Here is a 25,145-nt window from a genome sequence, read left to right as displayed (position 1 = left end):
GCAGCTATTCAGGTCTTCTGGTCCTGTGTTGTGTAGGGCTTTGTATGTGTGCATGAAGTTTTCATTGGCTGTGCTTTTGATTCGGGAGCCAGTGAAGCTTCTTGAGGTGAGGTGTGATGTGGGTGCGGCATGGGAGGTAGAGTCTGATGTATGAGTCATAGAGTGGTGTTGTGGATGGTCAGGAGTCTGTGTAGGAGTTGTGTGTAGGTTCTGGAGCAAAAAGTGTTGCCATAGTCCAGACTGCTGGTGATGAGTGCTTGCATGACAGTCCGTCTTGTGTTGTGAGGCAACCATTTGCAGATCTTTTGTAGCATGCATAGGATGTGGAAGCAGGAGGCGCACATCACGTTGACTTGAACCATCATGTTGAGCTGGTCATCTAGGATAATCCCTAGATTTCTTGCATGGTATGTGGATGTTGGTTAGATCTCAACCAGCCACCAGGTAGAGCCCCATAGGGACGTATTATCAGAGTTGAGCCGCAGGCGGTTGGTTCGTATCCAGACTGCAGCCATGGTCATGCAGTTGGTGAAGCTGGTACTGTTGATGGTGGTCTTGCACGTCAGGGAGAGGATGAGTTGGGTGTCATTGACATTGGAGATAATGGTGATGTCTTGTGATTGGATGATGTTGAATAGCGGAGTCATGTATATGTTGAAACGTGTGGGGCTGAGGGACGATCTCAGCGAGAATCTGCATGTCAGTCTCTTGGTCTCTGATGTGGAGGATGACAGCCTGACCCTTTTGGTTCTTCCCATGAGGAGGGAACAGATCCATTTGAGAGCAGGTCCTTGTATGCCAATCTCGTGGAAGCTTCTGATGAGTGTGTTATGGAAGATGTGTCGAAGGCTGCTGAGCGGTTAAGCAGGATGATGGCCGTGGTTTCTTCTTTGTCCAGGATGATTCTAATGCCATTAGTGGTCGCAATGACTACTGTTTTGTGCTGTGGTTCTTTCTGAATCCTGATTGAGTGTTGACTAGAAGATGATGAAGTTCGAGGTGGGTTGCGAGTTGCTTGTTGATAGCCTTCTCAATTCCTTTGGCTGTATAGGGGAGCAGGGAGATGAGTTGGATGTTGCTCAGTTGACTCTGGTCGGCTGTAGGCTTCTTTAGGATTGCATTGATTTCTGCAAGTTTTCATTTTTCTGGAGAAGTGGCAGTTGTGATGGAGATGTTGATGCGGGTCAGTGTGGTACTGATTGGTGATGTTCCCAGGTTGTAGATTTAGTGAGGGCATGGGTCCATTAAGGTCCCGGAGTGGATGGTCCGCATGATTGTAAATGTAAATGTACAGGAATTTATATAGCGCAAATCACCGAGCGGTTTCTAAGCGCTTGCTTAGGGAACCCGTCCTGGTATTCCCCTGTGAGATAACCCCGGCAGGGTATCCGCAAGGTGAAAGTCAGGCATCCCGCCGCGAGGGGCCATTGTGGAGATTAAGCAAGCTATTGCCCAGAGTCGCAGAGTGTGAACCCGTGAATCGAGTAGGCACCGGAGCGAGAATTGTCGAGTCCATGGACATTTTAGGACTCAAGACCCTGCCGAGCCGGGAATTGAACCCTGGTCCCAGGCTGACCTCTGCTTCCAGGTCTGCCTCCTCTAACCAGTGAGCCACACTTCTCTACATTGCAGCTGTTGCTACGGGACTGGGAGTCTCTTTTGCAGTGGTGGTGCGTAAGCAGCTTATTTCTTGGACCTTCAGTTGCCCACGGCGGCAGTAAAGTTGAACATCTCAACGGAGGTGCTTCAGCTGGGAGTCACCCCTTATGAACCCCAACTCCCTTTCAATGAAGCCCTTACAGACATCGTACTCTGGCCTGCTCCAAGCCTTGCACTTACTTCGACCAAGGCGGAAGGCTGGTGCAGGTTTTCATGCACAACACCACTGCTATGTGGTACTGCAACAAACGGGGGGTGGTCCCTCTGTCAATAGGCCCTGCATCTCTGGACCACCAGGGCACTTCCCTGGTGGTTCAACACGTGGCAGGCTCTCTGAATGACAGAGCGGATGAACTCAGCCAAAGATGCCTAGCAGATCACTAATGGTGTCTCCATCCGAAGGTGGTGCAATGTCTTTCAGCCTTGTTTAGATTTTTTCACCACCACCAAGAGCGCACAATGCCAGCAGTTTTGTGCACTGAAGTTTCCAAAGCGACTCTCATTCAGACTCTTTTAGTCTCAAGTGGAGCTCCAACCTCCTTGTATGCCTTACTGTGAATACTACTCCTGTCCAGAGTTCTCAAGAAGATCAGGAACGACCAGGCCCAAGTCATTCTTGAGGCTCTGGTCTGGACATGGAAAGTTTGGTATCCCTAGCTCCTGTGCATGGCCATCTGTCCTCCAGTCAGGCTGCAAGATCTTATGTTGCAGCAACAGGAGAGCATTCAGCACCCAAACCTCCGCACCCTCCATCTTCAAGTGTGAAGATAGAGCTTTGATAGTTTTCAGCTTTCGACCTTCGTCCCAAAGTCTGTAATGCTCTTCTGGCTGGTAGGCGTCCCTTCAAGACTGCTGTTGGGATAAGTTGTATAATGGTGTGCTTTTCACAATGTTGACCCCCTTTCTGCACCTTTATCCAAAGTTCTTTTGTTTTCTTTATCTGTGGCCCAGCTTTGGGCACAGTTAAAGGTTATCTCTGTTATTTCTGCAATTTTGCGGTTGCTGGACCAACCTTCTTTGTTAGTGGCTAAGTTCCTTAAAGGCCTGCAGCATACCTTCCCCCCACGCCATTCGTCATGCCTCAGTGGACCCTCAACCTTGTCCTTACCTTTCTGATGTGTGCACCATTTGAGCCTCTGCACAATTGCCCTCGTAAGCTATTGACCATCAAAACTGCCGATTTAGTGGTCATAACATCAGTCAGGAGGGACAGTGAATATCTAGCATGCTCAGTGCACCTTCCTTAACCACCTTCTAGCTGGACAAACTAGTTCTCTGGACAAGTGGCTTGTTCTGAAGGTTACTACTCCCTTCCTTGTACACCACTGCACCACTCTGCTGAAGTTTTTTGCTCCACCTCCTCCCTCCAAAGAGGAGGAGAGACTCCACCGCCTGGAGCCAAGAAGAGCGTTGTCATTCTATATTGACCCCGCAAAAAAGTTCCAGGTGTGCAATCAATGTTTTGTGGGCTATGTAGGAGCTAAAAAAGGGAAGGTTGTTTAATAGAGGACTATCTCAAGATGGCTCATTCTATGCATTAAAATCTGCTACACATTGGACAAGAAGCAACCGCCTGTGTGCGTCTGTCTGTGTGCGTCTGTCTGTGTGCGTCTGTCTGTGTGCCTCTGTCTGTGTGCCTCTGTCTGTGTGCCTCTGTCTGTGTGCGTCTGTCTGTGTGCGTCTGTCTGTGTGCGTCTGTCTGTGTGCGTCTGTCTGTGTGCGTCTGTCTGTGTGCGTCTGTCTGTGTGCGTCTGTCTGTGTGCGTCTGTCTGTGTGCGTGCGTCTGTGTGCGTGCGTCTGTGTGCGTGCGTCTGTGTGCGTGCGTCTGTCTGTGTGCGTCTGTCTGTGTGCGTGCGTCTGTCTGTCTGTCTGGGTCTGTGGCTGTGTGCGCGCGCGCGCGTGGCAGTGTGCGCGCGTGTGGCTGTGTGCGCGCGCTTGGCTGTCTGTGTCCAGCACTTTTATCTGTGGCCTAACGTGTGCCCCCTTAAAATGATGCTCTGTAGATGCCACTGATTCACTGAATAGGCTGATTTATGTAAGCATGCACTGGAGCCTGTCACTCATAAGGGTGGTGAAGTGAGCCCTTTCTCTGAAGCTTCCAATCTATACTACTAGTATAAAGAGAGAACAGAAACCTTTTGGCAAGGTAAACTCAGGAACCACAGCGCCAATCCACACACCCAATACATTGTTGGAATCCTCAGGGTGTTAAGATGGACATAAGCGACATAAAAAAAAAACGTAAATTAAAAAATTAAAATGTCAAAACAAAGTAGTCCCCTAAAACTAGCGGGCGGCTCAGGTAAGGCAAAGGTGGGCAGGGCGGGAGGATCGAGGCGCGAGGCGGGCTGGGCAATGTCGGGGCGTGGGGGCGGCCGGGAGGCGGGAGGGATGCGGTCTGGGCAATGTCGGTGCGGGCGGGAGTGCACAGAGCCTTAAAATGCTGCCGCCAGCCCCCTTCTGCCCCAGGCAACGCCTGGGCGGGCTGCTAGTGGTAAATAAAGCACCCAATCACAATCTACTAAAGTCTGTTAATTTATAGTCCTTAAAAATATGACAGTTGATTAAGACCCTAAAAGAATTGGAAAACCGTACAAAAGAATATTTAAAGTCCAGCTTGCAGGTAGCAAGAAATCCTATTTAGCTCAACTACTAATGATTTTTCATATTATAACTATAATAACGAGAATAAAGTCTGAAGAAAGTGATTTGCAAAAGGTTGGATGGGCCGGACTGAGAACCAAAACCGGCCCTGGCAAAGTGCGCGGCCAGCCCCTGGGGCTGCGACCGAGCTCTTTGTTGGGTCGGTTTTCGGCCGATTTTGTTACTGGACCGCTTTTGCATCTATGCTGCAAAAACGGCCCTGTAACCAAAAATGCCCCCCCTTGGCCCAAAACCGGCCCTTACTCTTGCGGCGCACCGGGGGATTGCCCGGTGCCTGCACCGGCCAGTCCGGGCCTGGTTGTATGTACTTGGTGATCAAAGACATGAGCCATTGGAATTTAAGGTGTGGTTGCTGGAAGCCAGACTTTTACCTATCGGTAACAGTGGCTTCACACTTCATGGCATTCGAATAGCAATGTAAAAAATAATTCTGAAGTTTTGGAATCATGCACTTTTCACACTTTATGAGCATTATGTATATTAATAATAATAGCATCTCTGGTGCAAAATAAAATGCCAAAATGAGACCTTTATGTTTAGGTGTGTGCTTAGTTCAACAGATAACACATGACCTTAGTGTGCTGTCACAAAGGACTTGAAAAACAGTGGTAACAAAGAATACTCAGTGGTGTTTGAATTGACCATTACTCGATATGGGTTAAACTAAGAATTCTGGCTGTTGATCCATTGCTCCTGAACTCATCGGTCTGATTTCTCCTTTTACCATGGTGGAAGAGAATTTCTACTCAGCGGATTATCCAGGACCACAATGGCACATTGCAGTTGAAACAGATACTGGCATTCCACTAGTCTAGCTCCAAGTACACAGCAATCATATTTTCATTAGAAGCATCTTGAGTGTAATGACGCTAGGGTAGTTGCTTCAGCCATGTACCTGGGGGTGGCTATATCAGCAAATCTGGATAGGGTTGTAGAGATAAACATGGCTCCTCTGATGTCAAGAGTAAAAATAGATCTAATAAGAATGAATAATTTACACCTCTCACTTATGGGTTGCACTAATGTTATCAAGATGTTGATTCTCCCCAAATTTCTTTACTTTTTCAGATCGATTCCTTTATTCATTGAGAATAGTTGGTTTAATACACTAGAGACATTATGCAACAAATTTATCTGGGCCCATGGAAAGACGCGAAGGGCATATAAATATTTGACGCTCCCAAGGGAAAGGGGGGGGTGGGGTGCACCTGATTTCAGGTTATATTATATGGCTGCTGCTCTACAGTACATGCAGGGGTTGATAGGAGGAAATGGCCTGGATGAAAGAGTCAATAACCTGTCTACAAAAGTGTATGCTACGGTCTTGGGGACAGACGTGGGAAACTGCTTCTTAAATTGTATCGATTATGGCTACTTTAAAAGAACAAGGTTTAAGACGGTCTTAACTGCTGTTAAGATATGGACTGCCTTCTTGAAAAGAAGTAAAATTGGGAAGTATAACAGATACACTAAACTCTTTAGAAACAGGTCGTTTCCTCATGCAATCTTTGCAGATGAAGCAATGTTTGAATGGGCGAACAGTGGAATCATCCAGATCGGGGACTTATTTGATATAGAGGGGATCGTACAGTTCGCTGATTTAAGAACTAAATATGGTATTAACAATAGAGATTTCTTCAAGTATCTCCAGGTCAGGAGTTTTTTTAATGATAAAGCAGGGGGGTCTGTGGGTGTAGGGAGGAATGAGATACTGGAAAAAATTAGACTTTCGGGGGATTGTACCATTAGGTCTTTCTATGCCTGTTTGATGAAAGGGAAAACTGATGACTTAGGAAAGGTGGGTAACAAATGGGCGGGAAAACTCAGCATAGATACTGGGTGGTTTAAAAAATCATTGGACCTGGGCCGTACTATACTGTGCTCATCCCCCATGCAGTCACAACACTACAAAACTATTTATTCATTGTACCATACTCCAGCTAAGATAGCTAAATGGGGAGGGAGCACGGGCATAAATTGCCCCCGATGCAATGCTAGCGAAGCAGATAGTATCCATATCTTCGCTACATGCCCTCAATTACACACGCTAATAAGGGACATCGAGGGTTTTCTAGATAGATCCCTGGGGATTCAAATCATTCTTAGTCCAGCTAGAATAATCCTAGGTTTGGGATCGGAAGGAGCTGACATACATCAGGAATTTCTGTTTGTCGCAATGTCAGTATATAGATTGACCCTAGCAAGGGCTTGGCTTGACAAAAACCCACCGACACTGCAAACTTGGTTGGCTAATCTCCTGAACGCGTATAATATGGAGAAGAATATCTATGCACGTAAAGGGAAAAGGGGAAGAATATTAGGCCTAAGAATATGGCAACCCATAAGTATTTGGAAGGAAGGAATTGGGTCTTAGGCACATCCAAGAAGGACTTAAGCTTTAATTGTATTAACTAAGAAACTCATAAACACTGTTTGTGGAAATGTGTAATGAAAAACTTGTATATCTTGTAAAAACAGTTTATTTAGCTATGAAGCATGAAGTATTAATGCTGGAAATTTCTATAATGTATAAAGTGTGTGCAACAATAAAAATATATAAAAAAAAAAAAAAAAAAAAGAAGGATTACACAATACAAAAACATATGTGTTAAAAATATGCTTCAAACTTAATATATTAACAGAAAATCAATAATGTATTTTACCTATGTTATTTTATTCAAATAATCCGTCTTTATATCATGTTTATTCTTATCTTTGTTTAACTCATTAGGGACAATATTAGGTGAACTGTTTACTAGGGGACTCAGCTCTGTATATATATCTTTACTATCAGAAACAGCATGTAGTAAAAATTGCTTGCTGCACCATTACAAGAACAATGCAGCAGTGGGTGGGCCTGGCAGTAGGTAATGTGTGTACTCAAACTAACTTCACATATGAGTACATCAATTGTATGGTATGAGACTGCAGTGTTCATATTCAACTCTGATAGTGGATACGTTTATATAATATAGAAGCTGACGACAGGTTGCCAGTGCACCCGACGCATAGTAGGGACGGGCACTGCCCCCTGCGTGCCCTCCCCCCCCCCCTCTCCCCCGCTTCGCCTGCGCGCTGCGCCCACCGCTGGCCCCGCGCCGCCCTCTCCGTCCTGCGGAGACGGGTACAGACCAATCATGACATCCCCACTGGGCCCCCCCCGCTGGATCCCATGACCTTTCCACCGCACGCCATACACCCCCAAGTTTGGTAACCCTGTTCCTCCCCATTCTTATTATCCTTACATATCCAACACAACAAGATAATATGGGCGGCATGATTGAGCAATGCTTCAGCCTTTGTATTTCTCTGTGCAAGATTGCAATGTATTTTATGTTTCTCTCCGTGATCCATGTACACACTTCTTCTTTTACTGAGCCTTAATGTAACAAAATACTGTATGATACATGCTTGTTTTATCCTGTGAACCAAATAAAGGATATATTTAAAAAAAAAAAAAAAAAAAAAAAAAAAGCATCTTGAGTATACATTTTATTCTTGTATCATCATCTGAGCTAAATGCTGGTGTACTACCTCTCTCTCTTGTTGTACTACAAAACCCAGATGGAGTTTTGACAAGTAACAACGCGTTTACGTACAATTCATCTCACTATAAGCAGATCTGCAGTAGCACAACAAGCATGAGAAACTACATTTTAACACCATCTGGCATTTTAGTACATCACCCTTGGCCTTTTCACTACATTTTAGGACTGCCTTGCAGTGTTAGCTGTGTGGTAAGAATTTCGATTTCCACATTCTTTTACTGCTGATCTGGGATCGTATGCTGTGGTATCAGGTGCCTCTACTGATATTTTTATTCTTTTATCTCTTGTAGATGCTGTAATGATGGGATCTGTGTTTGGCCGCAGTACCGCGTTGACTCAGCAGACGTCGCAGCTAAACACACCTCAAGATGCTTCCTGCACGCACATATTGGTGTTTCCAACCTCATCCACTGTCCAGGTGGCACCCGCAACCTACCCCAATGAGGGTGAGTTATGCTCCACACCAGTGCATTTTTGGTCCACAGTTAATTGCTAGCATAACTGTGTTTAGGGAACTGGAATTGTGACCTAGTCTTGGTGACTGCAGGGAGAGCAAAAGCCACATCTTGAAAAAAAAGGCCACCTAACTGTTGAGTACTAGAGCACCAACCTGTAACTAGTAATCCAAGCAGATAGGGTCAACCGCCAAAGATAGCCTGTTAGAAGCTTGTGACTAGTCAGGCGTAATCTAGCAGAGGATTTCAAAGTTAAATATGGTCAGTCTGCCAATACAGCAGGGGGATCTTACGAGCTTCGGAATCTAGCATACAATTGTAGTGACCCCATTCAAGAGCAGGTAGACTGTAAATTAGGAAAAAGGGATTGCTACTGATGTTTTATGGCTACTGAAGCAAATTGACCTTTACGGAAAGTATTTTGGTGTTGTGTGAGGTTCTTGCCTGGATCTTGTGCATGTAAACTTTGATTAGGGGCGAATGTTGAAAGACATGGATGAGTACAAGAAAGAAGATAGCTCAGCCATTGTATCCCTCTTCCAGTTGAATCTAGCAGGTGGTAGTATTTAGCTGTGAATGAGGGAGTCTGCCACAAGTTCAGTGGTAGTGGTCAGACCAAAATATCAGTGGGGTAAGAAGGCAGTACTTAATGAGTAATATCCATATTTAAGATATGCAAATGATATGATTGTACCAATGCACAGGTAGAATCGTATCGCACATCAACAATACCCTACTAGCCACAGGCACTGAACATGTTTGTGCGAACAAATAAGTGGAGTATTCAGCCATGCAGCAGCACTTACCTTTACAAAGAGAGTATGGGGGTGGTGTCAGATGGCTCAGTTTTGTGTTTTGATGTTGTGCAAGTACAGTTTTGTAACTGATCATAAACATAACTGTGAAAAAGGCTGACTGTACTCCATTGAAAATCTAATGGGTAACTTTTTCTTTATCTAATCAGAACAGTGTTTGAAATGTATCTTCTCAAATATGTAGTGCAATAGCTCAACCAGAGGATTTAGATCATTGGCACTCTTTCATATATGTACATAAAAAACAAAAGAGGTGAAATACCTAGTAGATACTTGGCCTTTGGACAAGTTAAATGTGTGCCCACTGGCCCCACTTAGTGCTAAACGACAGTGTTTGAACTGAACCTTGTTTACCTTCTGTTTCTCAAAGCTAGTTTAGGCTTGTGTAGTGTTGGGTTGTTTTTGATCTATGCATGTGGAAGATTTCCTTTTGACAGATTTTGGTGGTGTAGGCTGTTTGATTTTCTGTCAGAGATATTCACCATTTTTTCCCACACTATCTTTCAGGACTGCATTCCCAACACAGGGCATAGTGGGTCTGAGCTTACCAATATGATACAGTATTGTGTCGTCCACCTATATGTTTAGATGCCTGATTGTAACATTGGAAAGTGTCTCAAAACAGGTTCTATAGTACTTTTATTTTTATAGTTTACACAAAAGTGTTAGGCTATGACACTGTAGCCTTTGGGTTAATTTCCGTCTTTGCCATTTGTTTAAGAGATTTTCTAGCACTTCATGTGCCTCCAGCTACTGGGTTTAGGGGCGTTAGGGGAGTGTTGAGCAGTAGCTACTTACCCTTGTGGTCACTACACCCCCAGCCTGACCACTTACTGTGGCAAGTGGGCATAACTATGTTCCAGGGTTCTTAATTTTGCCATCACATTGATGGCAGACTCTGAACTTTCTGAATCACTACAGGTAGTCCACCTTAGTGGTGGAACTATCCTTAAGGTGAACACACCTTTCTGACTACTACTTTTCCCACCTGCCCAAATGCCAAATGAGTCCTGGTCGGTTCTGGGGGGGGGGGGGGTGGGGGGGGGGTAGGTTGGGGGGGGGGGGGGATGGGGGCGGTTGGGGGGGGGGGGATATCCCTCTGAAGGAAGCCATATTTGCATACCAACAGCAACAGGCTCTTTGAAGCTGCCTTGGAATGCAAATTTTCAGGCCCTCCTGCAGGAGGGGGTCTAAACACCCTCTTCCCAAGCAGGCTTTATTTCTGACCTCCTGAGAGCAAAGACTCTCACCCCATGGGTTTAGAAACTAGTCTGTGGTGGCAGGCTGGCTTGAACCAGTCAATCAGCACACTAGTAGTAGGTAGGTTTTCAGGGGGCACCTCTAAGGAGCCCTCTGGGTGCATGTATTAATAAATACATTACTGGAATCATTGTGGGCTTATTAATGCGAGATGTTTGATACCTAATATCATTGGTTTCAGTAAAGCCATCTCGTATTTTGACTAGTTCCCAACAGAGGTACTTAAAACGGGTTCCCTGATCACTTATACTGGCACCATGTGGACTGACTAGCAGAGGGACATATCTGCTCATGCATATATGTCCTCACGTGCAGTACGGTGCACCCTTCCTTAGGGCTGTAGGGCCTGCTGTAAGGGTGACTTACCTAGGCTTTATGTACTGTATGTGGGCATGGCACACAGGGATGTGTACTATGTCGTATTTTCACTATTGTCTGCACCAAGACACGCAGCCTGCAATGGCAGTCTTCCTGTGTTTGGTGAGGGGTCCCTTATTGTGGCAAAATTCATGTTGCATCCCTTAGGGACACTTTAATACCCAATGCCTAGGTACCAGGGGTACTATTTACCAGGGTCTTACAGGGGGTGTTGAAGGGATTGCCACTTGGAGTACAATTGCACAGTTTCGGCAAAGAGATCTGGCACCAGGGGCCTGATTAGCAGGAACCCAGTGCACTTCCAGTCAGAATTGTACTGAACACCTGGCAAAATGTGGGGGTGACCATGTCAAATAGGGGCACTTTCTTACACTGCTCTAAAGGAACTACTGCCCTGCTGTGCTGACCTACTACTTCTTGCCTGGGAAACAAGAACTGGACCTGCAACCCATCTTGAGCCCAGGTCTTTAGATTGACTCAAAGGGCTAGTCTGCTGGCCTCCTGATCTGAGCCTCAGGGAAATAACAGGCTCCCCAACAGCTCCTGGACCACTCTTCACCGAATTCCTGAACCCCAAGAGGTGCATCTCAGGCCCTGTACCCTTGGTGTGGCTTTTGAGCTCTTAAATTCAAGCTGTGGGCTCTTCGCGATTGCGAAATGGCCCACTTTTTACTGGAACGTCCCGCTCGCACTGAAAATCAAGACGAACAGCCACAAGCCTGTCTCTTTGCCCAGGAAGCATCGCTGACGACCTCCAATGTGAAATACCAGCCTGCCTATGATGTCCAGTCTGCTTCTCGTGCCATACCGACCACTGCCAGCAAGGTCTCCTTGCTCCTGGCCATTTTCTTCAAAGAGAACAGGACTCTTGGCACAAAACTTGAGAAAGTAAACATTCAATGGGACTCAACTGGGACTGTGCGGGCTGCTTTTGACAGTCCACGGCGCTGGTATCACAGACAAGGTCCTGAACTAATTCTAATCCTTCCTCACCAGCAGAATACAACAGGTGAGAATAACCACCATACCTCTCAAAACCTACAGCGTTCAGCTGTGGAGTACCCCAGGGCTCCTTCCTCAGTCCCACCCCCTTCAACGTCTACATGGCCCACCTCGCAGCCATTTGTAGGAACCACGGGCTCAACATCCTCTCCTGCGCCGACGATGCCCAGCTGATGCTCTCCCTCAACAAAGAACCAGGAACAACTTCCACGTAGGAATGAGAGCCAGCACCGCCTTGATGAAAGACAGCTTCCTGAAGCTCAATACTCGGACAAGGCAAAAGTCCTCACCCTGGAAGCCTCCCCCATCAGCTTGGAACGACTCCTGGTGGCGCTCTGCTCTAGGAAGTCTCCCCCACCCCCCACAAATCACCCATGAAACCTTTGCATTGTATTGGAATCCTCGCTCACGATGGACCACCAGATAAACACTGTCTCCTCGTCCTGCTTCAATACACTCCGCCTGCTTTGAAAAACCTTCAGATAGATCCCCACCGCCAGTAAGACAGTCATGCATGCCCTCATCAGTAGCCGACTCTAATACGGCAATACACTCTACACTGGCATCACCCAGAAACTCCTCTGAAGACTCCAGACTGTCCATAATACTGCAGCATGACTAATCCTCAACGTTGCCTGTCTAAGTCACATTACTCAACACCTCCGTCACCTCCACTGGCTCCCAGTCGACAGAAGAATAACCTTCACACTCCTCACTCAGGCTTACAAGGCCCTTCACAACACCTGACCCACATACCTGAATCACTGCCTCACATTCCACGCACCCAACAGACACCTCTGCTCCGTCCAGCTTTCCCTGGCTACTGTCCCACGAATCCGCAAGACCAGTACCGGATGATTATCCTTCCCCTACCTCCCCTCCAAGACATGGAACGCCCTACCCATCCAAATCTGTCCAATTCAGGAAGGATCTCAAGACCTGGCTCTTCTTTCTTGAGCATCGGTTTCCTCCTTGGTGCTATACTTTGTGTGGTCCTCAAAGACCCTTCTGCATTCTACAACTGTACCAACGACATCTGCTAGTGTAGTGCAAGTTCAGCTGTTGATGCCACTTTTACTTTGCTTGTATTCAGGGTCTAGTGAAACCTAAACGTTTGTTTCAGAACACTGGCCACAGCAAACGTTCATAACGGCCCAGAGAGAATATTCACTTGCATGACTTCGACATCACCTGCGGAGATGGGATGTTCCTTTCCAGAAAAGCAGCCCTTTGATGTAATTCAAGAGCCCTACATGTCGTAGTTAATGGCTATTTACTTGAGTGCATGACCTCTACTTATCCAAATGAGTTCTTTTGAAGTTTTGCCATGCTGAAAGTAGACGCCAGTCTTTACCTGCTCTGGGGAAAGTGGCGTCCTCATCTGACCCATTCTTGCTATAAACCGATTTTGTCAAGGACCTATTTGTAGAGATTTGGGAAAAATCTGCCTCTACTCAGCCTTTTGGTGCTAAGCATGTTAAAGCCTGCCTTGGGTTTTCACCGCTTTTGCTTTGATTCTTCTCAGTAGATTGTATCTGTGGCAAGGAGCCTCTTTTAAAGGGCAGGCAAATGCTTCTCAACTCTTTCATAGAGGAAGTGTAAGGAAATTAATTGAAAGTTTTTTTTTCTTAATCTCTTTACAAGTGTTAAGCTAGGCTACAGACAGGTTGTCTTGTAACCATTCAGCTTGGTATCTCCAGATCGGCAAAGCCCAGTTTAACACAATTCGCATCGCAGATCCTAGTACACAAATGAAGCTGCTTTCCACCATCCAACTGCCAACACTACAAAAAATGTCATGTTACGCATTGCAGCAATCTTCCAGAATGTTTGCATTTGTTCATTTTAACATGTTAATATAAATCGTCTGTGTGATAATTCTAAACAGTTATGCAGATAGGTTTGTGCAAGGTCACCTAGTCTAAAAACCTTTTGGCCATTAGCATGGACAGTATTGACTATTTGGTTGAGGCCGGATCACGTGTGGTGTGACCACTCAGACGCAGGTGCAAGTTCAAATAGTGTAGTGTGACTGCAGCATAAATGCTTCTGCCCAAGCGAGGTTACTGAGAGTCATGGCACTAACATTTGTGTTATCTAAATATTAGATGCTGGAGTGACTCCACCTCCACCTCTCCCTCCCCCGCCCCCTTGGCTATACACAGGACAAGAACCACCAAATTAGCCCTTTAAGTCTAATCTGCCATCTGCATAGGTCTGTTGCTATATAATCATGTGTTGAAATTCATATTTACAAAATTCATCTAATTCCTTCGTGGGTGCTCGAGGGCCTTTACGTGAATGTATAATTGCTCTTGAAATGTATATAGCTTAGCATCCATTGAAATTGTTTTGTTGATTTATTGGATTTAGTGCTATTAAGCATTTCAATGCTATGTAAATATGTTGAAGGTGAAGCTCCTCGTGTGGGTTTGTGCTTAATAAATGTGTTAGCAAGTAATCCTGCATGCACAAAACACAGATCAGCTAATCGTTTAATCTTGAAAGAGAAACTTAAAACTATGTGTATTTTTTATCAGTACTTACAGGTATGTGCATTAGTTCTCCGTTTACTAGTACCTAACACACATCTGTAAATGTGTTTGCACTGCAATAGTCTTTTGTAATAAGCTTATCTTGTAAACCTATGGTGGTAAGCCTCACTCTTACAACACACTCCTTCTGGGGGCATCCCGGCACTCGTGTTAGAGACTTATTTATTTGTGGGATGTTGTAGTATCTTCAGGGATATTTTCGCTTTAGTTTGGTATGTAGAGAGCGGTGAAAGTCGGAGGTCATTCTAAAAGTAATTGATGCCATTTTGTTCTCACACAATTTTCCAAGAGGTTGTTCACTTGTCACGTGTGGAATGTGTCAGCTCTTTAGGATGACCCTGCCAAACATTGGCCGAATATTACAAAACCAAGAAGCCTAGACCCCAATATTCCTCCTTGCATCACAGGTGAAAACTGCCATCAGCTCTGTATCTGTTAAGTGTCAGGTTGTTTGTCCTACTCACATTTACCCTCAGTAGGGCTTTCCCTAATCCACTTATGCACTGCAAATGGAGGCCACCTGCCTCACCTTCCTTGAGGTATTTTCTGACTTGCTTCACCCTCTGGCACACCCTCTGAATCTACTACAGCCTTTCTAACATCGGAGGAGATTTGCATGGCAACTGAGGACAGAGGGGAATTTGACTGAAGCTTGAACTTTGCTATATCTTCGACACTATTAGTGCCTGACCCAAAGCTGTCTCTCCCCTATAAAATTGCTATTGGCCCTCCAGCACTTCATAAGGCCTGGGTTGTGACATCAATGATGCTGAGCTTAGCAACATCTGTCTCTCAAATCCCTTCTACCACTGCAATAGTGGTTAGGGTTACTCACCCTGAGAAACTTTTAATGAGTGTTTTCTGGTGCATGGAAAAACTGAAGTTACACTTCAACATTGCAGCTCTCCAAATCATGCATTTATTTTGGACTTTTTACATTCCTTGTTGAGGGCTCAGTCCATTCAAATTCTAACTGATAACACAATGGAAAGACTCTCTGCACAGTGAGGCCATAGAGTTGTGTTTGAGTGTGTGTGAGCTATTAGAGCAGTATCACTGTTTGCTTTCCACTTAACAGGTATCTAGACAGTGTGAGCCAACACCCTGGGCAGATTGTAACAGCAGAGCACAAATGTGAGCTGTAGTAGATTGTGCCAAAGGGCTTTTTCAAGTGGGTCACTCAATGTATGGAGCCATTTGCGGTCAGGTTTAGCTACAAGTGTTCTGTTTTTTTTTTAATGGAATTCACTCCAGACGTTGTTTGGAGGAAGTTCAGTGTTCGCAGGGAATTCCGCCTGGTTTGTGTTTCTAAGTCCCAGTGATTCTCAAAGTGATCAGAAAGTGAGCTTGAGACCGTGTCAGACACAAAATTGGGCCAGGCCCGTTTGGATTTGGAATCTGACGCTTTATCCTCCTCCTTTTCTCATTGGGAGAGTGGACCTTATGTTACAACTTGGGAGTGGCTTTAGTGATGGGAGGATTGCAAACTTTATTCTTCAAATAATTCTGAGTTTGTTGTTTGGATCAAATCAACTAGTCGCAGGGGGAAAGAAGGCTTCAGGTCTTGTCAGTTGCATTACCCTTGACTAAGAGAGCCCTAGTCCTCTCATAGTTGGAGTTCAAGAAACATAATACAGGATGTTGAGAGCTAAAGTTTTTTTCCTTTAGCATTGTGTCTGTAGAAGCATTTGTGTCTAAATACAGGAAGTGAAAGGTGAATTTCAAACTGTGGAAATATACTAAATAGTTAAGATAGTGGTTGAATTAAAGAAAGAATTGATAAATGTAATATCCGATGGGATGTCTTGGTGTTGAGGAGAAAGATGGGGACAAGGAGGTTTAGACCGTGAGCAGGAACAATAAAGCTTTGATTTCTGTGCAAACTGAAATGGTTGGTCAAGAAATGCAGAGGAAAAAGAGAATTCCAGTGTTTGAACAGCAACGTATGTTACTTTTTTCCTGATCCTCATTTCAAATATAATATTGGCTGTAGTGGAGAGGCAAAGCCCTGAGTTGGGGACTGAGGCAAGTCAACATTGTAGTTTATTTGGATCCTTTGTGTGTAGGGCTTGTTTACAGATGCAGCTAGCTGACTTTGCATTGGTTTCCTATCATTTGGCGGTAGGCAGGAATCCATTGTAAAACCCCAAAGTGTGGGTGTGGGGGAGATTAACAGAAGTGCAGGCTGAAAAATCTTAAAATGAACCAAATTACTACTTTCTGAAAGGTCTGCAGATTAGGATTTATTTAGGAAAGGAAGCTTACATCAGTGAATCTTGGAGATGCATCCTACTATAGAAGAAACCAAACAGAAAATAGAACAAACTGAGATTTGTCACAGATTTGACCAGCGCAAGAGGTACGTCAATCTCAGGAGGCCACCATAAAGAAGACTAAGTAGTGGAAGGATCCTTCTCTAACAATCAAGATCTTCATTTTGTCCAGAGTTGTGCTTCAAGGAGTTCATTTTATTCCAGAAAGCAAACTCTGTCAAGCCCAAATCTGGTATTACCCTGTGTTGGGATGAAATTCAACTTCATGACTATGTGAAGTTGTCCTACCCTGCCCCCTATACATTTCTCAATTTCTCAATTATCTTTGGAGCACCACAATCATGTGACTCGTCTGGACGTACTCCTATTTAAATGTCATGGGAACAATTTTCAACAAGAACCCCTCTTTGTAAGAATGGCTGCTGCCCTCTTTGGTTTCCTGTGGTAAACTTAGTATTGGCAGTGTAATCACTTATCAGGGACACCTACTTTTTACCTGTACTCCTTCAGTGGGGCTGCCTACCTGCTGCCCCATGTAAAATATGCACAACCTCCCTGTGCCTGGGGAGTAGGTGGGTAAAGTGTTTTTTTTGGGGGGGGGCGGGGGGCAGTGGTTAAGTGTTTGATTCCTCTTGTGTGTGCTGCACAAAATAATAGTGACAGTTGAGGAGCTATCATTATCCTACCGGGCATTCCTGCCAGTACATACACATCTCATGTCCCTCTTCCTGAAACTAAATAAGCCTGAGTGTATCAGAGTAGAAGTGACCCTGTGAAATGGTGTAGATCCCCTCTCCCCCCACCTCTTAGTGACGCTGATGCCTCGTCTTTTCCTCTTTGTAACCAGCACTGTTGTGAGATTACTTGCCACATAAAAGCCATTTTATACCCATTTGATCCTGACTAAAATGGTCTCAGGAAACAGGGCAGCTCGCCAGCCCTATTGGGACACCAAGCTAGTAACATGTCTCTCCAGATTTGGAGGGATCCGGAGAGATTAAAGTTGTGTAATCTCTTCAATTGGTCAGAATTGACAACCAGAGGAAAAAAGTTCTGATTCCTTCGGCTTGTACTTTGTTCAGTGTTTGACTTGTTACCAAAGAGGTCCTGTCGCAGTGGGTTGGGCCGACGTCCAGGAAGTCTCAGTAGCAACCCTGTAGATACACATCCTTAGCATAGACAGTAAAGCAGTTTTCCTCCCAAAGTGGTGGCTAACCTGTGTGGGTTGCATTTGCTTGAAATAATGTTCTTAGGACTGCTTAACCTCCATTGGCTTGTTGATGGGCCATGACATCTACACAGTAATGCTTTCTAAATGTATGCAGTGTATTCCATATGTAGCTGCCTTACATATGTCACCCATGGGTATGCATTGTGCCTAAAAAGGTAATGGAAGCTCCTTTTTTTCGAGTAGAGTGAGCTTTTGGAGGGATAGGAAGAGTTCTTTTACCTTTGGTGTAACAAGTTTGAATGCATTTTACAATCCATGAAATTGTTGCTTTAGATATAGCCCTCCCTTTGTGGTTTTGAGAATGCAACAAAGAGTTGTCTTCCTGAATGATTGAGTTCTAGCAATATAATGTATTAGAGCTCCTTTTATGCCTAGTGTGTTTAAAGCTCTTTTTTGCGACTGAATCAGGCTTTCAAAATAATAAAGGTAGTTCAATAAATTGATTTAAGTGGAACTGTGAGATCACTTTTGGTGGAAATCTAGGGCTGTTACGTTTTACCACTTTGTCTCTATGATGTTGAAAGAATGGTTCTTCTACATTTAATGCCTGAAGATCACTGGCAGTTCTGAGTGAAGTGATCACAATGAGAAAAGTAACCTTCCAAGATAGGAACTGCAGAGGACATGAGTAAAAGATTCAAATGGAGGACCCATTAACCTTAAGACAACACTAGGAACTCTTGGCGGGATAACTCTGAGACCCTCTAGAAAAGCTTTAATGACAGAGATTTTGAATATGGAAGCGTGTTCCCTGTTTTGTAGGTATGCAGCTACTACTGCTAGGTGTGATCTTACGGAAGTGAAGGCTAACCCGAGGTTTGTAAACGGGGAAGGCAACATACAATGTCTTGGGGCTTAGCTGTTAATGGGTTAATATCCTTTGAATGGCAATATTGAACAAATCGTTTCCACTTTGTCCAAGTACGGTGATCAACCTTGTAGAGTCTGTCGCAAGTAGATTTCTTGTGAAACATCCTCACTAGGTGTGCCTCTGGTGTTTGGGTTCTGCTCATGACTCTTAGGACAGAAACCGGATACCTCAAAGTCATCCAAGATTGTGGAGCAAAGCTCTATGTGGCAAAACTCAGCAAGATTCCACACAGGTTCTGTTCCAGGCACAAGTCAAAAGTGCAGTCATTTTTGCAGCAGTTATTTGCGGAAGTCCAAAATATAACACAAGAAGTCCATGGGAGACTGTGCTTTTTCTCGCCACTCTCCTTTTCAATAGAAGGAGTAAGGGCTTCACTGTGCTTCCATGCCTCCTCATTTCAACGAGGAGCCGATTCTGTCCTTGGTCCTAATGCACCTTGAGTTTCCAAGTCTGTCGAATTGTCAACAGTTTGAAGCCATTAGCGAGAACATCCTGTGCATCTTCGGCATACTTTGGGCTCACTCTAGTGCACATTGAGCCCCCAAGGATCCACAGGGGCCTCCAGTTAGGTAACCACCAGTGGGTCCGTCCTCTGCATAGAAACTGCCCCTAGAACTTCCTTTAGGTTCCACACCAGTGTCTGTGCTGACTTTAGGTCCGGTGCCAAAATCTGCACCTATCCCTTTTGACCACGGCATGGATGCTGCTGGCATTAGAGGAGGATTATCAACCTATTTTGGTAGCCGACTCAGATCCTTAATGTGTCTCGACCAAGGCTGCAGCAAGATCCTGATGTGGTGTAGCCAATACTCAACCTCTCTGATTCAGAGAGACACAGTACTATTACTGCGCAGTCACACACAGACACTGCACCAACTTTTTGGTTCAGGTGAAGACCAGATTCGGCCACATAGAGACAATAATGAGGGTCATGGATAAGGGCTTGCTGCACCTTTTAATGAGGATGACCGGTATATAGAGCTACAAGATGCTAGTGGGTTGGATATCTTACCCAGTGCTTGATTGGCTTCCCCCCCTGGACCCACAGCTCAGGAATGTGCTTCCTCTGTGACAGTCATTAGGAGGGATACTGAAGTCTTTGACCTCCATCTCCCCTCTATGGAGATAAAAACGAATGGTCTTACTGAGGTATCATCAGGCACTGACCGAATCTCTTTTACCCTCACTGATAGGCTCTGGGGCACATGGTCATAGCAATGTTCTGGCCCTCCGGGCAGTCCCCAGGTCCACACCACCGCAGACCAGCTCTAGCCGACCCTGATTTTTTAAACCCAGCATACAACGCATGAGAGTTTGCTGAGCAGGCGTCCACTTGCAAAGTGAACTTGTGTGCCTTTCCGACTATTTCTCCTGACAGTCTAAACATATGGATACATTTGGCAAGAGAATGCTTTTATATTTCAGCTTTGAATTGGAGGACATTAAATCCAAGCACTTTGGGATGTGGTTTGTGAGATCTTTCCAGCAGTCCCAGAAGACAAACGAACGCCCTTGTTCCAAAGTATTTTGGATGGCCAGGATGCGGCTACGTTAGTCATCCGCTCAGGCCTACATAACACTGATTGTAAAGGAAGAGGCATTGTGCCAATCATGATGCTCCGGTGGATAAGATCCATGGGCTTTTTCGGAGAAGTCCTGGAGTACATAACTGACATGCTGTTCGACTGTTTCTGCCTGACCAGTGAACAGGTGGACTGTGTCCTGGAGTGCTCTAAAGAGAGCCATGCCCCAGCATGCTCTTCGGGTCTTTTGGTACCAGTTCAGCAGTTTCTGCCCCCTTCCCCCCCCCCCCCCACCCCTCCCCCCACACAATTTTTACTTTTTCTGCGATATGCCAGGTGCTTTGGTGTAATGGCAGCATCAGGCCCTATTGCCTGTAGAACAGGCCTCCCAGCCCTTTTAAGATCCGGGCCCAACAAACAATGCCCAGGCCATCAAGGACAGTCCCCCGCCACTCCTGCAAGCACTTCAGAACTCCTATAGTGCACTCTTAGCGACACTCAGTCATCCACTAGGAGTCCGGGGCAGCCACTTCCTTAATAGGTGGCAGAGCATCACACCCAACACATAGGTCCTTCAATTAGTCCAACCAGGCTATGCCCTGCCATTCCTTTTCGACCTGCCATCTACATCAGAGCAGCTTTCAGCGGACCATCTGTGGGGCACCAGGGGGTGCAGGTTTTGTTTGGTCAAAGGAGCCATTAAGATAGTACTAGCCTTGGACATGGGGACTGTATGTTATTCCTGTTATTTCCTTGTGACAAAGAATAATGAAGACCTTCATCCTATTTTGGATCTTCGCCCTATCAATGCCTTTATGCGAATGGACAAATTCAAGATAGTCAAGCGTGCCCGGGTTTTATCTACCCTGGATCCTAGAGACTGGATGGTAGCTTTGGACCTGCAAGACTTCTCTTTTCACATCCTTGTCCTGCAGACCCATGAGTGCTACTTGCAGTTCAACGTGGGCCACACACACTTTCACTGAACTGTTCTAGAATCGCTAGTAGCCTGGGGAAGTTGGCGAGCACTGGGAGCAGCATCGGCTCTGAACTGGGGAAGTGACTGCATCCTTGCGCGATGTCTCAAGAACCTCAACTCGAGTGATGGATGTGGTGGGACGAAGAGGAGCTGTGTTTAAATATCTTATATTTTTTGGACTTCTTTGACGTAACTGTGCTTTATGACTTCGATGATTATTGGTGTTAAGTTTTGCCTCGGGAGTGGGAGAGCTTTAACGCTCTCGAATTTGACCGTAACGGGCCACCTTTCCCTTCTGTCTGAGTTCCACAACATCAAATGTGGCTGCACGTTCGTGGATGGCCTCCCGGTTCATTTTTGCGCAGCAGTCACTCAACTCCTGGTCTCAGTTGTGTTTAGAGCCAAGGCACCAAAAGCAGATGTGGGTATCTGTTAGACATTTGACAGTTAAGCACTGCATGGTTTGAACTTTGTGGCTTTCAGATGAGACAAGTCCCCAGCACACTGGAAACTTTTTCAAGCACTGTAATTGTTGGGCTGACCGGATTTGATGCGGCTCCTGATCCATGTCGGAAGGTGTGGTAAGAAAAAAGACATTCGCGAATTGAGGTGGCTCAGGTATAGGAGTCCCATGACACACCCAGGATGGGACAGACCCGACGTGAATCCACATGACGCCACCTACTTGCGTGCAAGGGAACTGCTATTGTAATTCTACAGATCAAGTTTAGCATCTGGGGGTATTCACAATGTGAGGATTTTGTGGCGTAGAAAAGACGTTACCAAAAGTAAGACTTTCATCTAGGAGTTTTATATGCTCTCCAATTGACTCTCCCACCTCCAGATTTTGCCCAGGTGCCAATTGTAGATTCACATTTTTCTTCAGGAAAAGGGGTACCAGATTTGCGGAGCCTAAATGATGTGAAGAAGAAATTGTGCTTAACCGCTGCCATCGGCCGCCATCGGCCAAAGGTCATCGCGAGCGCTACCTCCCCAGTGCTGCGCACGACCGTTGGCCGACGGGCCAGCGCTCGTTATTCGAACGTTCAGCACTGGGTGCTGAACGTTCGCGCAGCTAAGGTGTTAATAGACACAATATATTGTTTCTATTTAGAAAGCATGCTCTTCTAAATGCATACTAATAGCAAAATACCATTTTGAGCTCCTTCATCCCTCCATCCTGCGGGAGGCTACTGGTTGAGTTCTGTAATGATTGTTGTAAAGATTGAGTAATAGTCATGTTAAGAATGCGCAAATTCATTTGCTGTTGTCAATCAAACTGTTGTTGTGCAGTATTTGTATGACATCTTGTGATAAAGGGCTCAATGATCTGTGACATAACTTAATCAAATGTTTCATGTTTGTGTTTCATGTGCGATTCTCATGGTTTTCTTTTAATTGAGTAATTTCCGTTTTTATCTGTAGCTTACGAAACTATGTGGCATAACTTAGCCCATATTTTCATATGTAGTTGTAGGGGATCTGGTTTCTTATTGAATTGAACTTTTTCCTACTATAGTCAGTCAGCAGTTCCACGTTGTGTAGGTTTTTTTGCCAAGTCTATCATTTTATCGCTATATCTATCTTAGAGGACCTTTTGCTTGTGCTAATAGGGCACCGATGATATTTTAAGGCAGCATGCCACTAATCTTACCACTACTCTCCCTACTCATTAGAGGGGGTGGTTGCTGCTCATAAGTGGCAGTCGAGAAGCAGGAAAAATTTTTTGTGGTATAAATCATCACTGCATGTTTTATCAGTTATTGTGGTGTTTGGTTAAAACATGGGAATAATTTGGTTGCAGTTTTCTATAGCATGTTTACCAACGTACTCTGCCATATATTTAATTTGTTAAACTGCTCGTTTTTTAAAGATTACAGCAAGAAACCCTTACTTTCTTGTACCAAGACATTATTATTAGTACTATTATTATTATTTCATGTTGTTAATCTCATCAAAAACCCAAAGGTGTCCTGGGGCTTGGGACAATCTATGCATGCAAGGATATAGCCTAAAATGTGAGTATAGCCAGGTTGTGAGCAGTTTACCGATACTAAGAAGATTGTTAGAATGTAATGATACTGGGAGAGAGTTCTACAGCCGTTCTGCCTGCACAGATAAGGCTCGACTGCCAATTTGAATCCTGTTAACCTGGGGAGTTACTACAAGTCTGGCACTGGCTGAACGGAGCAGCAGGGAGTGTTAGTAGTGGAGGAATCTTGGGGGGATTGTATAGCTGTGTACACTATGCATGAGACCTTGAATTTGATCATCTTGGCACTGGCAACCATTGGAGTTTATCCTGTGCTTTTGAAGAGGAACTTGGAAGGGAAAGAGCAAGCATCGCCCCACATTCTGAATTAGGCTCATCCACTTAATAAGATAACTGGGTGCCTCTAGCAGAAAGGCTTTACTGTTGTCCAGTCTGCTCAAATAATAAACTGGATAACCTGAAGGTAAGTAGAAGCTAGAAGAAACAGCAAGAGTGGATAGACTTCTCATAAGAGGGAAGCAAATGGTGGATAGTTTGCTGACTTAGAGAAAGAGATATTTGCACCCATATAGAACCCCAGGTTCCGCACCACTGTGGAAGATACAGGTGGATCATTATTGGGTAACAGTCAAACATTTAACATTTACTGGAAAAAGAAAACGAGCTTCCAGTGGAACAATTACGTATTTCAGTTTTGTCCTCATTAAATTTAAGGGCATTTATCTCTAGCCTGCACGGAACGTCTTAAAAGCAGTCATGGAAGTGGTCCAAAGAGAAGGCAGTGGGCTGATCTACTTACAAAATTATTTGCATGTCATCCGCATAATTCATAACATTGATTCTGTGACTACGGATCAAATTAGGTAGAGTTTCAGGTAGACATTGATCAATGTTGGGCTGAGGGAAGAACCCTGCAGAACTCGCTACTCCAATTTCCTGAGCTTCAGTAGATACGGAAGAATGTGGATAGCTTGTACTCTGTCCTGATTTTTTTTTTTTTTATAGCATTGGGAAGCACTTAGCCCTTTTTCCTTCCCCATGAAAAGGGACCACACCGGGTGAAAATGACAGATTACTTAATGATTGCAAGGGGTTTGCTAGGTAGTTAGAGGCCTGTTTCTAAAACCTGGTGCCCCTAAAGACCTGGGCCTATGCAGGAGCACTTGCAGAAGGTGAGCCCGAAGGCACATTTTTGGCCAGATTCAAAAGTGCCTCAAGGTTGAGAGAGCCCCAATTTGAGATTACTGAACCCATTTTGGGAACTACATCCTCTATATTAATGGTAGAGCCAAGATCTTAAGTTTTCAGTGTTCTCTTGAGAAATTGCAAATCATTTCCATGACCAGCAGCTATTATTTTCTGAGCACTCCAGTGATTGGGGGCCGCTCGTCTGAGATTAACCCAAAATATAGCCCTGCTCCAGACCGTCCAGCCATATGGATGACGGCGATGCACTTTGTCTGGTTCACATGCAGTACATGCATTGTGCTGCTATGGAGATTTGCCTATTGAAGCTCAGTGCATTTAGTGAAAGTCCTGAACCTCAATGTGATGTTCATGGTCTGCTCCTCAAGACTGGTGGGCAACATTTAGAGTCTTTAAATTTGTGAAATATTTGTAGTCTGTTGGAAAAGTAGCAGATTAAAAATAATGTGCACAATCCATGTTAACAGTTGTCTTGGTTGCAGAGGTAAGGATAGCATCTACCTTAGGGCACATCTGGTGTGTACTGGCACCATAGGCAGCCTGACTCAAACTAAGAACTCTGAGGTAATGCAATGTGAACTCCAGTATCAAGGACTTTGCCCTCATCTGGGCACTAATGACCAGTCCCCCACTCAGACACCACAAGAAATTGCCCCAGGAAGCAGCGTCAAACTTTGTTAGGGTAGACCCTTTGCTTGGGTTGTGGATTTTTGGGATGTTCGGTATTGTGGAA

General features: G+C 45.0%; 1 protein-coding gene across 1 annotated transcript in view; it reads left to right on the top strand.

Annotated features, from left to right (window-relative positions):
* The window catches only part of MED13L (mediator complex subunit 13L), a 1,083,173-nt gene that overhangs the window by 1,006,603 nt on the left and 51,425 nt on the right, over positions 1-25,145 (top strand). The window contains exon 27 of the mRNA XM_086943260.1: positions 8,162-8,317. Coding sequence (XP_086799386.1) covers positions 8,162-8,317 — 156 coding nt within the window. The remainder of the gene's footprint in view (positions 1-8,161; positions 8,318-25,145) is intronic.

This window comes from Lissotriton vulgaris, chromosome 11 (genome assembly GCF_964263255.1).
Source record: "Lissotriton vulgaris chromosome 11, aLisVul1.2, whole genome shotgun sequence".
NCBI lineage: Eukaryota > Metazoa > Chordata > Amphibia > Caudata > Salamandridae > Lissotriton > Lissotriton vulgaris.
The sequence above is the reverse complement of the archived record's forward strand: the minus strand, read 5'-3'. Positions and strand labels throughout refer to the sequence as shown.